We start from the raw sequence: 15,673 nt of genomic DNA, 5'->3' as shown, positions 1-15,673 counted from the left end.
GGTCTCTGGTCAAAGATCAAGCTACTTTTAAGTCTTCCGACCCCCTTGGAGGTCTTTCTCTCTGCTGGGTTGTATTGTTGGTGCAGCCCATTTAGAGACAGAAGTGCTGCTTGCATTTAAACATCTACACATAGTCCTGCTGCTGTGGTTTGTGGTGGTCATTTCACCTCTGTTGAGTTGGGGGGGTTCTGAGGCGGTTCAACCAGGCTGCTTTTATTTAATAGAGAATTGGGGGAAAGGGGGTGTTATGGCTCTTTAGGTCAATGAGAGTTGCCAAGGAGTCTGGAATGTCTCGCTTTCTCTCCCTGCTGTTGCCCACCGAGTAAATGGAAGTGAAAGCCACTCAGTGTCCACTCAGATATTAGAGGAATTTGGTTTCCCATTCTAAACCACTTGCGTACTGTGTTTTCATTTTGTGAAAGGATTTGGGGTTTAAACCCTGGAATTCTGTGTTTTCTTGGTTAAAATCTCAAAGAAGTACACAAACTTACTAGGTACTTCATACGTTTTTGTGGTTAGAGATAAGATGTTATATTGATGTCTGGGTCATGATGTAATATAATGGCTGTTTTTCAATATACGTTCATTCAGCAGTCTTGTGTTCTTGCTTGGAATTGAGAAACGGCCAATATCTTTGTTTACTGTTTAGTTATGCAAAACTAAGACATTGAGTTTGTTTGTTTGTTTATTTATTTAGATCTGCACTGGACATCTTTTTGTTTTATTGATTATATGTCTATTTTAGTCATTTTTTAGTTTTTTTGTATGCTTACCTTTTTGAAACATGTACATGTGATTTGACCTAATGCTATATATTATTCATTTTTATAGATCTGCTCAGAATTCTGGTTTCATCTTTTCCCCCCAAATATTAATTTGAACAATATAACAAAAAGTCATAAATATTACAGTATCGTGAAGTCATAAATATTACAGTATCGTGAGGTACAATATCACATTACTTCTAAAATCCCTAATGTATGCGTGGTACTCTGCTGTTCTCTTGTTTTTGCTGTGCTCTGTGGAACATCTCTTGTATCAGGAAGCGGTGACACGCATGTCACATGGCATCAGTGCTCACCTGGGCTCTTTGTGTATAGATTCAGACGTTAGCCACTGATATTGTGCTACTATGTTTGGACACTCTTTGACGTCTTGGTCTTTGTGCGGTTTTCTGCTTCCATAACGCCCTACTGCCAGTTGAATAGACTCAAATTGCATATTTTACAACAGAAACAAAACATTAGACCGGAAACCGTCTGTAAACCTGGCAGGTGTGCAAAAAGAGCTCCGAAAAGCAGTACACTACAGACCATAGAAGACCGGAGCAGATTTCTTTTAAACAAGTCCCTTAAGCCAAGTATTACATTTTGGCACAAAACTCGTCCTGAAACATTTCTGCTATTGATGTGAATAATAACACACGAATGCGCAGATTATTGAGGAAAGGTGGTGTTACATTTCTTTTGTTAGCCAGTAGACAAAAATGGGCAAGGAAGACAGATGGTTATATTTGAGGGACGTGTGTGGTTGCGTGTGAGCAATTGGAGGTGTGGGGTTGCGTGTGAGCAATTAAACGAGCTTCAATATGTTTGTCTTAGCAAGATTTTAATTATAAAAATAATTACATATTTTAATATAATAAATACATGCGTAACCCTGTCTGTGAAATCCAGTCTAATCTAATTATGAAATCAGGAGAATCAAAGTTTGATCTCCACCATTTTTTTTTTAAACTCCACCTGTTTTTGCTATAAATTCAGTCTTTGACGTGACCGTACTCTGTTTGTTTGCATTTATTGCCTTTTGCATTTATTGCCACTTTTACACTGTTGAACGTGCTGGCTTCTCATGCTTAACATGATCAACTTGTTAAAAAAATGAGTTGGACGTATGAGGTAGTATTTCTGTGCTTGATAGATACACCAAGCACTTAAACTTGTTTCGGAAAGTTTTTTATAAGTCTGGATACCTGTTTTGTAACAGGGATCCTATTCGTTTTATTGGGCAATTCTCCCGGGCCGGAAAAGCACGCCCACGGCAAGGCGAAAGAAATGGCCCACCCACGCGCCAACCAACAAGCAATAGGAAGACCCGCTAATCAAGATTGGCTGCGCTGTGGGCCTGCAGCTGCAGCTCGTTACTCTTGCGATAGTGAGAGAGGTTGAGGTGTGTTTGTTTGTTCACGGCATTTCAGTGATGGATGTTATATAAACGGTGAATATAACGCTGGTTTTGGAGATCGTTTGAAACTGATAGATGGCGCGGTCCCAGTGCTAAAACATGCCGGACATGAACTGCACACGGTAAGTCAAACTAAGGCATATGTCTGTGTTTTGTTGGCAATCGGCGCGTACGTGCGTAATGTAAACAACACGAAGGGATACGACATATGCAATACCACTGTATGGGTACTCGAGATTAATATGAGATTGGCAGAAACTGCCTGTGTTATCCCATCTTTAATAATAAGCATTTTTTGAATATATGAATGCATCTATTTTGCATCTAAATAGCAACTTGTTGTTATTGTGGTATTGTGATAGTGGCATAGTGCTACCCATTTTTTGTGCTTTTTCACTTAGTAGCCCTTCTACATACAGTATAATTTTACTAGGAACGTGTTTGTGGAGCTTTTGAAAGCATGCAATTCTGACAACATTAAATGGCTTTTTGGCTTATTGTTGCTTAGTGTTTTGACAGGGGCTCTGTGGATTGTTTTTTTTTTAACTGGCTCCTGTGGGTGTGTGTTTGAGCGCAGAGCCGTTGACAGCATGTGGTTCACTTCATAGTGAATTTAGAACACTAGGTCACTGAGTAGCGAGAGAAATAGGGCCACACATTTGGTTGACAAAGTGAAGTTGATCAGGAAAACAGGTATAGACTTTGCTTGAATTGTGCAGTCTATATTCATAATCACAGCCTTGGGTGAACATGTGGTATGACCTGGTCTGGTGAATTAGATATTGATCTTCTGTGGCCTTCTCTATTGCGTATCAGTAAAGAACCCTCAGGCAGGACTCCAATAATGGGTCACTGTAACATGAAAGACTGAACTCTGAAAGAGCCACCATGACCATTGATTAGACCCTTTTTGGAACTTGTAATAAACTAATCAATGCATGTGACATTAGGGCTGTCACGATTATTAAATAATCGTCTCATCGCGATTGTTTGACCTCATCGCGATGATTTCAGATCATCGCAATTATCGCACATCTCTATGGAAGACACTAGGGGGAGCTGTAGTGCATCTGCATATTGCATATTTTAGTGTGTAACTAAAGCATGGTAATACTTGTAAAATGTACCACCACAACACAATCACTTAAAAAAACTAAAGCATATACCATAAAAATAACCTGCAGTACAATTTAATATTATTTCAGTGTGAAAACCAGTCTACCAAAATCATTAACACACAAGTAAAATTTTACTGTAGTCTTGCAAGTGAGAAAAAATTTGAAATCAAATTTTAATGGTGGCTTCAATTCACACCTGATCAATTTACTTCATTTACAAGTATTTGGCGGTTGTATTATTGACAGGTAAAAGCCTAAACCTTAAATATATGATGACCCAATTTTTTCCGATGTATTTCCAAGAAAAAAACATAGTCTTGTATTCAGAACAATATGGTCGTTTCAATCGCTGAATCAAAAATGAATGAGAATTAAATGTCAAAGCTCAAAAACAGACAATTAATCGTCATAATCGCCAAAGCCCTAAAACAGACAATTAATCGCCACAATCGCAATGATTTATTAGACAATTAATCGTCAATCAAATTTCATAATCGTGACAGCCCTATGTGACATACTTTTCTAGAAAGTTTTTCTGACACGCCAACATAAAATTGAAAATCAAAGTTGCACTTTTTTCTCTGTAGTGGTAAGATTATTGTTAGTACACAACCCAAATTGTAATCTCATTTGTGTAAACCTCTCACACTTAAAAGACAAAATTTAACAAGCTTTGAAAAATAATTTCTTCAGACTTTGCTTGCAGACAGTCAACAAAGGCCACACTGATCTGACGACTGAGAATTGCTATATTCATAACCTGATTAAACATCTGCGCCCCCCATCCATTTTCCAGGTGCCTTACCGCCCCCCACAAAAATAATGGGCTAAATGTCTTCATAATAATAATAACAATAATAATACATTATTTGTTATTAAAATATAATTTAAAACGCATGTCACTGAATTGGGATAATCGGTAATCTCAATAAATGTATATTTGTTTTGTCTCGTGAAATACCAATAAAAATTAATAAAAAGCATGTCACTGAAAGTCAAATAACAGATTTGATTGGCCAGTTGGAATATTACCATACTTTCCCAAGGAGTAAAAACGATGTGAAGTAGAATGTTTGAACTTAGTTTCAATACTCTCCTAAATGCATAATAAAAACCTAAAAAGCTGTTTATATTCACCTCATTTAGGTGTGTAATTGTGTGCAAGTTTATAGGCCTAAATGTGTGTGCTTCCATCAGAGGTATAATACACAAGGTTTGCCATTAATAATTTGTGTTCATAATTAGGCGAATGAAAACAATACAACCTTCTTACAAGAATAAACACTTATTACAATGTAGATATTATTGGATGTATTTATTTTTTATTATTTTGAAATAGTCCAAGCAGTGTACATTTTGGGCTCAGATATGACGATGATTAGATACGTAGAGAATTAATATCCTACCCAAAGATGATTACAATATATTAGACTGAGTTTATGCCTATATAAACATTTCTACATCATAAATAGAGTTAAACGTAATTCATTTTAAATGCTGTCATTAGAGTGGAAGTGAATATAATTTATTGAAAATATTTTCCGAGGCTTACAAATAAGTATTTCATGCAAAATGCTGTTCATGCAAACTCAACTGTCATATAATGTGCAATGAAAGGTACAGATGCTACCCACATTAAATGGAGAAATTTGCAGGTAGCCTATTTGTTTCACATTTTTACACTCTCACTATTAAATTAAATCTCCCCCTACAGTCAGCTGACGTCAAGGTAACATGACGATCCCCAATTTTATATGATACTACAATCAGTGTATTTTTGTGTGTTTGCCGCACTACGCATATCTATTGGCATATGTTGATTCAAAGAATGATTCAAAAGCTTATGGAGCAGTTTGATCTTCAATTTCTCTCGCGTTGAATGCCGATCGGTCTGCGCATCTCAAGATGTCAAATGCACATTTTCTGTTCACGGATGACTATGTTAGTGGTAAAGTTCTATAACACATTACTTTTAAAAACTTGCTCGCATTGCTCTGGGAAAATTAAGCCTTCCAACATCCTACATGAGGTTGTCGAACACCCAGCAGAAACATAAATCGGCGCAATGCTTGTCCAAACACATACATTACTAACAGCACATTTATACACCTCTCTAACCTGAATGTAGCCTATACAGGACGACCTGCATACAGTAATGGAGAATGCCATTTTGTGTTCGCACTCGCTGTAATCACTGTTTGGATTTCAGTACGTTTCAGAACAGCTAATAGTTGCCTTTATTCGTGTTCTACCAAAATATAAATATTACCCATTTAATTTCTTTGACTCTCCATGGCCTTTTAGTGGACTGTTTGAAGTGTTTTTTCACACGCAATGTGGCGAGGACTCAGCTGTCGCATTTTCTTGTAGTGGTACAAACGTTTTGTACATTCAAGGTGGTGCTCGCATCTCGGGGAGAATAAGAACTTATTGATATGTTTTTAAATAATTGGTTAAAGCTCACGCGGCTGCTGCGAAGAGCTGTGTCCAGGGTGAAGAGGCAGGATTTTGGGTGCAAGTCACGAGCACTGTGTGCTCACCGCGCGGTGGTGATCACGTGGTGTGTGCATGTGCGGTCAAAAACATTCACATCTACATTAAAACCACAGTTTGCGCCCTTGCTGCTCCTGATGCAGATCGTAATCTTTTGCAGGGAAATGTTTAATCTTGTCTTGCCTGGATATTTAGTGCGAACGCCCCCAAAGAACACCTGAACGCCCCCCTTTCAAAAATCTTGCTTCCATCGCCCCCCGACGTTCTCTGAACGGCAACTGGGTTGAGAAACCGTGCTCTAGTAGAAAGGCTTGTACTGTAGAAGCAGTTGATGTAAACTATACTTTTAAATGCTGTAACCTCTGTATGGGTTTGTTTGTTGTCCAGAAACTGTTTCTAAGATTCTCAAGTTTCCCTCATGAAGTATTTTTGGTTTTCATCATTCCTGTATCTGTGATTTCTTCAGTCTCACAATGGAACACAAGAACAGCTTATTCCTGTTACTCAGATTACTCCGATCGAGCTCAACCTATTCTAGTTAAATGTCTATTGTGATCATTTAAACTGAGTTTGCTTTGACTCTATACACATCCTTTCAAATATTTGCTTGAAATTGGTATTCAGATAACACATGGGACAAGTCCATACTCTGTGACTTTTAGCAGTTAATTTAGTAAATACTGTAACAGGACTGGACCTTTCTGGTTTCTAGAAGCGTTTCTATTGGTAAATCTGGATGATCCCACTAGTTTTCACCCCAATCCTTTTCATTCATCTGTCGTTTCGTTTCTGTTGAAGAGATCCCTTGATCTTTTCTTTGTATTTAAAGAGTAAATAACATGAGATCATGAAAATTACATTTCATGCAGTGTGTAATGTTGCTGTGTTTAAGAGTAAGCAGTCAAGTTGTAAATCTGAAGGTGAATGATTAACAAAGTTATTGGCTTGAAAAAAAGGGAGTCGACTCTGAATCACGCAAACGAGTCGTCCTAGTCCGATTCGCGAACCGCAGCGGATTTACGTCACTACATACAGTATAGTCCCCGCCTACATTTTTCTAGGACTGCTTGCGAAAACTTCACTCTTCTCCCCCAAACACTGTAGCTCGTGAGCCTCATTTGCGGTAGACCAATCACAGCAGACTAGACCATCTGACCAATCACATCAGACTAGGCTAGCGGAAAGGGGATTAGACAGATGAATCGCGGAACGAATCATTTGAGAGTCAGTCAAGAAGTAAGGTAAGAATAACTGCCTATTATTACGAAATAATAGTGTTTTTACACCTATGTACATAAACTTGTTGTTGGACACTCTATAAACCAAAGTAGGACCTTAAAAATCCCTAGTTATGTACTCTTTAAAAATGTAACAATCAGTTTAAGATGAGTGTGAGTTGAAAATGTTCTGAAAATCACTTCCACTCCCAATAGACAATGATCATGTGCTGACCACACTGACCCATAATTCTGAACCCAGCAGAGGATGGGCAGATACCAGTGTCCACATCAATGAAAACCGCTCCAGAGCCAAAGGTCCAAAAATCAGAGCACCATCACATGCGCTGCCGTCCTACTTTACAGGTCAGGCATTGTTCCATACAGAGGAAATGAGCCCAGGAATGTTTCTATAAAACTTTACGACTTTCAGTCACCACTTGCATCATTTTTTTATTGAATATTTAATACAGCCATCATTTTTAATCGAAGTTTCTGTGGTGTAATCAAATATGAGGGTGCTGGGGTTATCCTGCTTGTACAGTGGAAAATAAAGTTTGCAATAAAACGCACAGCACAGGTTTTGGATGGCACCTAAAGTTTGAAATTTTGTATATAGGACATTTATATACAGTATTTTAATTTAATGAGAATCTTTTCAAAGGACCTTTGAAGGGGAATATTAAGGGTTAGTACCTCATCAGCATCATGATATGGATAGATGGCCATCAATAATTTACTTGTGGTTATCTTGCAGGCAGGTAATTTACAGTAATTATGCAGTTACTGGTCCCAGGTCAGTGTCTCATAATATAATATGTTATAATGAAAGGTTTCTGACTCTTGGCAAATATTTATATTTTTGGCAATTATGGTTTTTCGTCTTTTGTTCTGTGTATTTGCAGTAGTTCCTACTGTCTGAATTGTGTAGGTACCTTAAGTTTCCTCAGCCATGAGAGACGCGTTAACCGATCCATCCTCAGCTGTTAGCTGAAATGTGACACTGGGGCTGTCATGAAAACCTCCTCATCTTGCATATGTCTTATATCTGGTAATTAGCCTGTTTGAATGAAGCAGCGCTCAAAATGATCATGTTAAGAGGGAATTAAAGAATGAGCCGTTTATGCGCAGAATGCCTAATGTGACACACACTACAACAAACCCCATCGCGCCGCAGCTGTCGAATCAAACAGCGTGAAGAGCTTTTTTCCAGTCTCTCAGGTTGAAACGTGCACATTTAGATAATTATACCCATCAGACTGGCTGTCAGTCAAAAATATTTATTATTCTTCCCAGAGTGCTTTGCTTGAGTTCCCTTTGTGCATAGTTATCAAAAGTGGTCTGGTCTTACATGAGTGGACCTAAAAATGCAGGAAAAACAAGTTCATTCATGTGGATCAAAGATATGTCATGTGTATAGTGTGAAGAAGTGTATAGTGTGAAGAAGGAAACATCAAAGACTAAAAATGCTTAAAAGCACCAGAAAAAATGGTCTCGATCACTATATTCCATATTTTTGTAAAGCCATACAATAGCTGGTGAACCTGATTTTGCCGAGTGTTCCTGGATGAACATCCTTGTTGGTCTTTGAACAACATGCCTGACATCCAGTCAGATGTTAGGATTGGCTTTAGGACTTTACTAGGGGCTACATCGTTCTTAGCCTTTTATTTAACTCTAGTTTAAAGGGAAATTTTACCCAATAATGAAAATTCTGTCATTGTTTACTGTCACCATGCACCCTATAGGCCCTTTTCACAATGACGTCAGTTAACTTCCAACCTTTTCACAAAGCAGTGTATCATAACATCCGTCTTGCAACAAACAAGAAGAAGAAGAACTTCCATTTTGCCGTCGCGCTGGAATTGAACAACAATGAAAAAAAAAACTGACAGAACACGTCTTCAACTACTTATCCTAGCACCTTCGCTAACACAAAAAGAAAACGAAACACTTACCTTCATAATCAAACAGGTACTGTTTTCAACAAAGAATTTGTATCCTTTCTCTAGCTTTGATCTTGTCGCTAGCGAAAATTTGTCTGCAAGACGTTTGTGACCAGCAGAGCGGACGAGGACCTTGAGAGAACTGCGCGTTGCACCCGTCTCGCATCTCTCTCCTCCCACTCTGCTTGTCAAAACGTTGTACATCATCTAGCCGTATTTGTGGCAGATGTGCAAGGGACTTGGTAAACTCCATTCTGAGGCGCTAACGGAAGTAACTTCTTCTTGAGTTTTACTGGCGGTTGGCAAACCAGCTTATAGGTGCATTACCGCCACCTTATGAACTGGAGTGCTAGCGGAAGTAACGATACACTGCTTCGCAGCAGAACGGAAGATGTGTGACGTCATGTGAAAAGGTTGTATTGTCGTTTTACACTTGTATGACTTACAAAAGAAGATATTTTGAAGAACGTTGGTAACCGAAATACTGGCGGTGATCATTCATTTCTATTGCAGGTCAATGCAGGTCAATAGGTACTACTGTTGTTTGGTCACCAACATTCTTCAAAATATCTTATGTGTTTCGCAAAAGAAAGTTACACAGGTTTGAAATGACATGAGGTGAGTAAATGATGACAGAATTTTGATTTGTTGGTGAACTATCCCAATTCTTTGATCATTTTTGTGCAATATTTACTCATTCATTTAGAAATATCAGAAAAGAGAAACCATTTATTGTCCATTTACAAACACGAGAGCTAAAACCTTTGTGAATCGTCCAAGCAGGTACAGTTATTACCCAATGCTTATCATTTTTATAACAGAAATATAAGCTAAATGATTGTGTAAACACATTTATTAAAAAATAGTTTTTCTGTTAAAAAAGGTTTAAATGGTTATTTTTAGGGATGCACGATAAATTATCGTCCATATCGGTATCGGCCGATAAATGGTCATTTTGAGTGTAATCGGTATCAGCCGATAATAAAATTTAGACCGATAAATTATGAATAATTTTCTCTGGTTAAACCACTTCAGCTGCACAACTCACAGTTAAAACCCAGTACTATACTGTCGTTCTGTCATGATCATTCACTAACTTATAAGCAAAACATTGTTAATGTAGGTACAGTATGTAGATATTTATGAATGTGTAAATTATAGGAACAAAAGCATATTTTTTTAAAGCCGATTGCTGTCTGAATGCTTTCTGTCTTGACACATGTTAGACATGTGGCTATTAAAAACATTTTTACTGGGTTGCTCTGGAAGAACATCTATAATTTGTTTATTAAATAAACATACCAGAAAAGTTTAAAAGTTAAAGAATCTTTAATTACTGTAAAGTAGGCTTGGTATGTGATTTTCTGGGAAAAAGAGAACTAATGGTTACCTTGTTTTCTGCAGTGAATGTTTTCAAATAAAAGCAGCTGTCCACTTTTTGCCTTTTGTTTCAGTCTCAGATGATGTAATATTAATATTTAGATACTTTATATCGGCCAATATATCGATTATCGGCTTCTAGTGTTAAATAATTATCGGTTATCGTTATCGGCCAAAATTTACATATCGGTGCATGCCTAGTTATTTTGTTTGTGCTCTTGAAGAATGTTCAGTGTTTGTGAATGAGTGTGTTTGAGAAGGACAGCAGTAAAGAAAGGAATGCTAGCCGGCCTCTGTTTTGACAAAGGCAGTGTGCTTTAGCTCAGGCCTCAGCTGGGGTTTCCATTATACTGAATGAGAGTGGTCTCTCTGTGGCTCCATGAACATAAAGACCTCCCCTGGGAGTTACTCCTCAACGATTAAGATGAAGTTGTCAGCAGGGGGTCTTGGCTTGATGATGTCATAGGGGCACGCTTTCTTATTAGTGGTCTGTATATTGCTGTGCACCCGGGTGAGAGCATGTATCCACACATCTGCCTACAGCATGGTCTCATTTGTGACTCTACATGTATTACAGCGCCTGCGAGGCAAGCATTTTTCCTTTTTTGTTCTTCATTATGCCACATGGTATTTAGTGCATTCACTTTTTGACTTGACCAAGTTAGTTTATAGATCATTTATATATTCATTCTGAAACACGTTATGTAAGTTGTGCAAACCAATAACTCTGGAAAGTAATTCTGCCACTGATGTCAGAGCTCTTATCGCATATTTGGTCAGTTGGACCTGTTTGGTCTTGTCTTTTGTGTACTTTGCAGAGTTTTGTTGCCCTGGAGGCTATTGTGTCTGAAGGCATGTTCATAAACACGTGCGCTTGCATATCTACACATTTAAGCCATCAGGTTCAGAATGTCTTTTTATTTCTCTTATATGTTAAATATTGCCTAGCGATGGTTCCCAACTAGATGGTTTTTGGGGGGTTCTTTAAAGGGTATATGCACTCAGGAAGTAAGATTTTATATTAGTCCTTCGTACCACAGTAGGCTTCCATTAACAACACGTCTTATCAGTTTAGAAATTAAGCTCATTTATTCCCTGTTTGTTGGAATGTCATCGCCCCCACCCAAGGCATACCTAATCTTTGGCTGCTAATGTTTCCCATTTCCCGATAGATTTCCTGCTTGTCCGCTTGTAGGTAGGAGTTTCCTGTTCCCATGTTACCGCTGACCCTGTTTTAGGGTCTCGTCCCAAAAATTAATCTCCGGTGTCCAGCCTAAATCCCCCTGCTTGACCCCACCACTTTTTAAATGAAATGCTCATGATGCCCTTGCAATGTTTCCAATGATCATGTGTTTGTTATTTTTTTCAGGAGCATCTTCAACAACTCATTCTCATGAACCTGCCCAATGTTCTGGCCATCGCCAAGGACCCTCTTTCAGGTACTGCTCATTCTCACATGTCATAAATATTACTCACTAGAAGTTAGAATAGAAGAATAAAATGTATATTTCTCAATTTTGTTATGTTGTATCCATATTCTTATAAAAAGGTTATACATTCTCACAGACTATCCAAGCTAGTTACTTTAGTGAGTACATAAAAGGCACATATTATATCGTTATCATTGATCTGCTTTAATTTCAAGTTTAGAATTAGCTGAGAGTATAATTTGTGCAAAGTCCAGTGCATAAAAAGTGTAAAAAGCAATACAGCACAGTAGTGACACTGCACATAAAGAATCCCAATTTAATTGTAATTCTTGACCTTGATTGCATATCATATCGTTTCCTCTTGATCAGTAGTTGTCATCTTCACTAATGGTCACTATTCATTTCATATTAATTCAACCTACTTTAAAAAACACATCTGAACACCCTTCTGAACAAACCTCTTCATTCAACACCTCACACACAACCCAGCCTTCATAAACACTCTCTCACTCGCTGATATGGGGAGTGTGGACAGGGCCTGGCTCTCTGGGGAAGACAATGCATGTGGTGATCCTTGTCATGGCTGGAGGAAGGCAGAAAGGCCAGAGGAAACTTGGACCCAACCCAAGCCATGCACTTGTTGTGGATCGTGCTGTTGACAGAGTAGGGTAGATAACATATAGCTGTGATATACTACAAGAGTTTGTAGTTTATTATTTGCTGTTGACATGTTGGAAGCGTGGTAGCTGATTTGTTGATCCTTTGTTATCTTAAAGCTTTTACTGTTGCAACTAGTAGCAGGGTTTTTCCTGGCTCAAAATGAGGCTGAGGTGGTGCCATCCTGATCTTGTTCACACACACGTAGGCCTACCATACTTTTAAGTGGCTTAACCAAAGTGACTTTGAGTTTGACATATTAAAAGTTCTAATAAAATTAGATAAAAATGACAATTATTAAGTTATATAAAACATTACTTTTATTCAACCAAACAGAAATGTTTTTTTAATCAAATAAAGCTTTTTTATCATTTCAACTAACTTTTCAGCCCACAATAGCCAACTGAATTAACCAGTCTTTCTAAATGAGCAAAGCTCATTCACATCTTGCATTCTCTGTGGTTCATTTTAAATGATTCAAGGATCTCTTTTTTTCGCTAGTGACTGAAAAGTTCATTAGTTTAAATGAATCTGGTCAAATGAGTCATTCGTGTGCGAGTCGTTCTGAACGCAATGTGTGTTCATACTGGTGAACTCGCTGTGTACAGTATACGCTGATTCAACGATCCAACTGCACAGCTGAAGACATTACAATGATGTACGTCATGTTAATTTAATAAATTTCAAGAAATTAAACGTACTTGGATGCAAAACAAACAGCCGTGAAACACAGGCTGGCTCTTGTTCTGCAACTCTTTTTAGCGCCTCAGTGTGCTGATAACGTTAAATGCACGCAGCGTTTCTTGTGAAGACTCGCAACATAATTTTGGCGAGAGCCTGAGGCGTGCGGCACGACATTTGACGGAGGCGGCCGCCTCCAATTTCTCTATGCAGGAAAAACCCTTTTTTTGTTTGCAGCTTCAGATACTGATATCCAAACAGCAGATTTAAGAGGAAAATGGGATAATTTAAAGTGAACTCGGGGCCTGGTCTGGGGGGGCTGAGGGGAATATTGACCCCCCCAGATTTTTCTTGTGCTCCACCAAAAATATTCAGCTGACAAATATAATTAAAATATTTTTTTAAATATTTCATCTTGGTATTATCTATTAAATAATGATCTGTCAATTTAATCATAGAAAAATGTAAAAATTATGCATGTTATGAACTTACACTTATAACTATATATCTGTACAACCAAAATATACGATCCCCCAGCTCCCCCCCCCCCCTGTTGAGCCAGCCTAGTACTGAACTGGTCATATTTGGTCAAATAATGTCTGATGTAAGAGGTTTGACCATTGATGCAAATGAAAAGGTACCTGTATCACTTGTAGGGGTATATTTTGACATAATGAATGACTAATTGTACTTTAATCTGGTCTCGTATTTGTCGTATTTTCGTATTTAAAATGGTGTTGTAATTTGTGAACCCCACACTACAGAATGCAATATAATTGTACATGGTTGAAGAAAGAACCGTCTTTGTCATGAACAGGTGTGATTCTGATCTGCAGGCTGATATCCTTCCTGCCTACAGGATGCTGCGTCATAGTTTTGCATGTACAGAAATAGCCATTGTTAGTGTCGTTTTCTGCGTGGAATGTACAGTAGGTTATCAAATCTATCAAAGATTTGTTTTTGCTTGTGGAGCCAATATTAGAACAAAGTGCTCATTGTTCGTCATGAAATACTGCTAGGGCAGGTTTTAAGGAGCTAATGCATAACATGTCTTGTGGTATTATTTGGGTGATTCTGACTAAATCTTGGTTTCAAGATGTCAAATATGATTTTCTTAAAAGCACTTGCATAGCACTTTTCCTTTTGATTCATTAAAGACATGGTATGACTTGTTTAAAAGCATTAATTTCAAAACTGACAGTATTACTGACAGTCTAACGCCATTTAAACTTTTTTTTAAAGCAGATTTAAAAATTCCACCCCATAGAATGTTTTTCTAAAAAAAATCGAAGCCATGATGGCTAATTAAGTTTTTATTAATCATACATCAATGATAATGCATTAATTACTTTTATACCACAGGACTGTGGAATGCTTGATTCTGATTGGCTGCCGAAGGTTCTACAGTTGTGCATTATTTTTCAGTCAAACGCACACCTATAAAGTAGTCCCAGATCTGTCGATCGAATTACAGTTCGATATCACTGCGCCAAGTTTTGTATCCGCTTCGTGTCGTGGCCGCATTACCACCTCGGGGTGTGCATTAACTTTCGATAATTGAATGGCCCGTCATCAATTATTTCTTACATATTTTAATAGAAAATTATACATTTTAACTACCTGTATCGGTAATGAGAATGAAAAAAGTTGTGTACACGGCATGATGAGAATATTAAGCGTTTAACTAAAAAAATGTTAAGTAGTCTGCTAACCTGTTAGCCATTTCAAAGGTACTGGAAGAGACTGGTAGTTTCTTCAAATAAAATCAAACTTAATGTAAATATCTGTGTCCGTGTGTGTAAACAGTCCTTTAAAAATGTTTCTTCATTTTTATTATGCATGAATATTCTGTCAATTATTTTTTTTGACATTTCTTTGTCAATTTAAGAATATCTAGTAGAACATAAAGTTGTTTTTTTAGAATGTTTTAATTTTGCTTTGTGTAAATTACAACATATAATGGACAAGTCAGGATGCGTTGCGGTAATGAGAATTTCAGCTGAAAAAGCAATAAAATACCAAAACAATTCATTCCTAGGTTCAAATGATGTTTTGTGCAAGATAGAGAACACGATTATGTTTATTATGATCATGTTTGTGTTGCCAAATTATTTGTTTTATAATCATCAAAATCTTTACTGATGTTTCAGTGGTTTCGTGAGAATGACCCATTTATTTATTTTGTATTTGAGGTTTTTACATTAAGCTTTAGCTGTAATGGACAATAGGTTCTTTTCCCCATAGAGATGCAGATCTGTTTAATGGGGTACGCTGTAGGGTGGGGTAGCGTTTAGCAACAAATGGTCACCATGGCGATGGCACCCACACACCCACCTCATTCTCTCCAGAGTATTTATTAGTCTAAGACTGTCAGACCAACATTCAACATTCTCACCAACACATGGACATACATGACAAAAAAGGATAAATGACAGGATTTGTTTTTGGAAATGGGTTTGCATTATTTATTAAAAAAATTAAACAACACTACCGGTCAAAAGTTTTTTAACAATTCATATTTTTTCCACACTTTAGAATAGCAGTAAGCTCATTAAAATTGTGGAATA

General features: G+C 37.5%; 1 protein-coding gene across 2 annotated transcripts in view; it reads left to right on the top strand.

Moving 5' to 3' along the window:
• Positions 1–15,673, top strand: part of ccdc88c (coiled-coil domain containing 88C) — a 59,186-nt gene that overhangs the window by 13,364 nt on the left and 30,149 nt on the right. For both annotated transcript variants that reach the window (XM_057344719.1, XM_057344720.1), the window contains exon 4: positions 11,708–11,777. In XM_057344719.1, the coding sequence (XP_057200702.1) occupies positions 11,708–11,777 (70 nt within the window). The remainder of the gene's footprint in view (positions 1–11,707; positions 11,778–15,673) is intronic.

The sequence above is a fragment of the Triplophysa rosa genome, linkage group LG10 (genome assembly GCF_024868665.1).
Source record: "Triplophysa rosa linkage group LG10, Trosa_1v2, whole genome shotgun sequence".
Lineage (NCBI taxonomy): Eukaryota > Metazoa > Chordata > Actinopteri > Cypriniformes > Nemacheilidae > Triplophysa > Triplophysa rosa.
The sequence above is the reverse complement of the archived record's forward strand: the minus strand, read 5'-3'. Positions and strand labels throughout refer to the sequence as shown.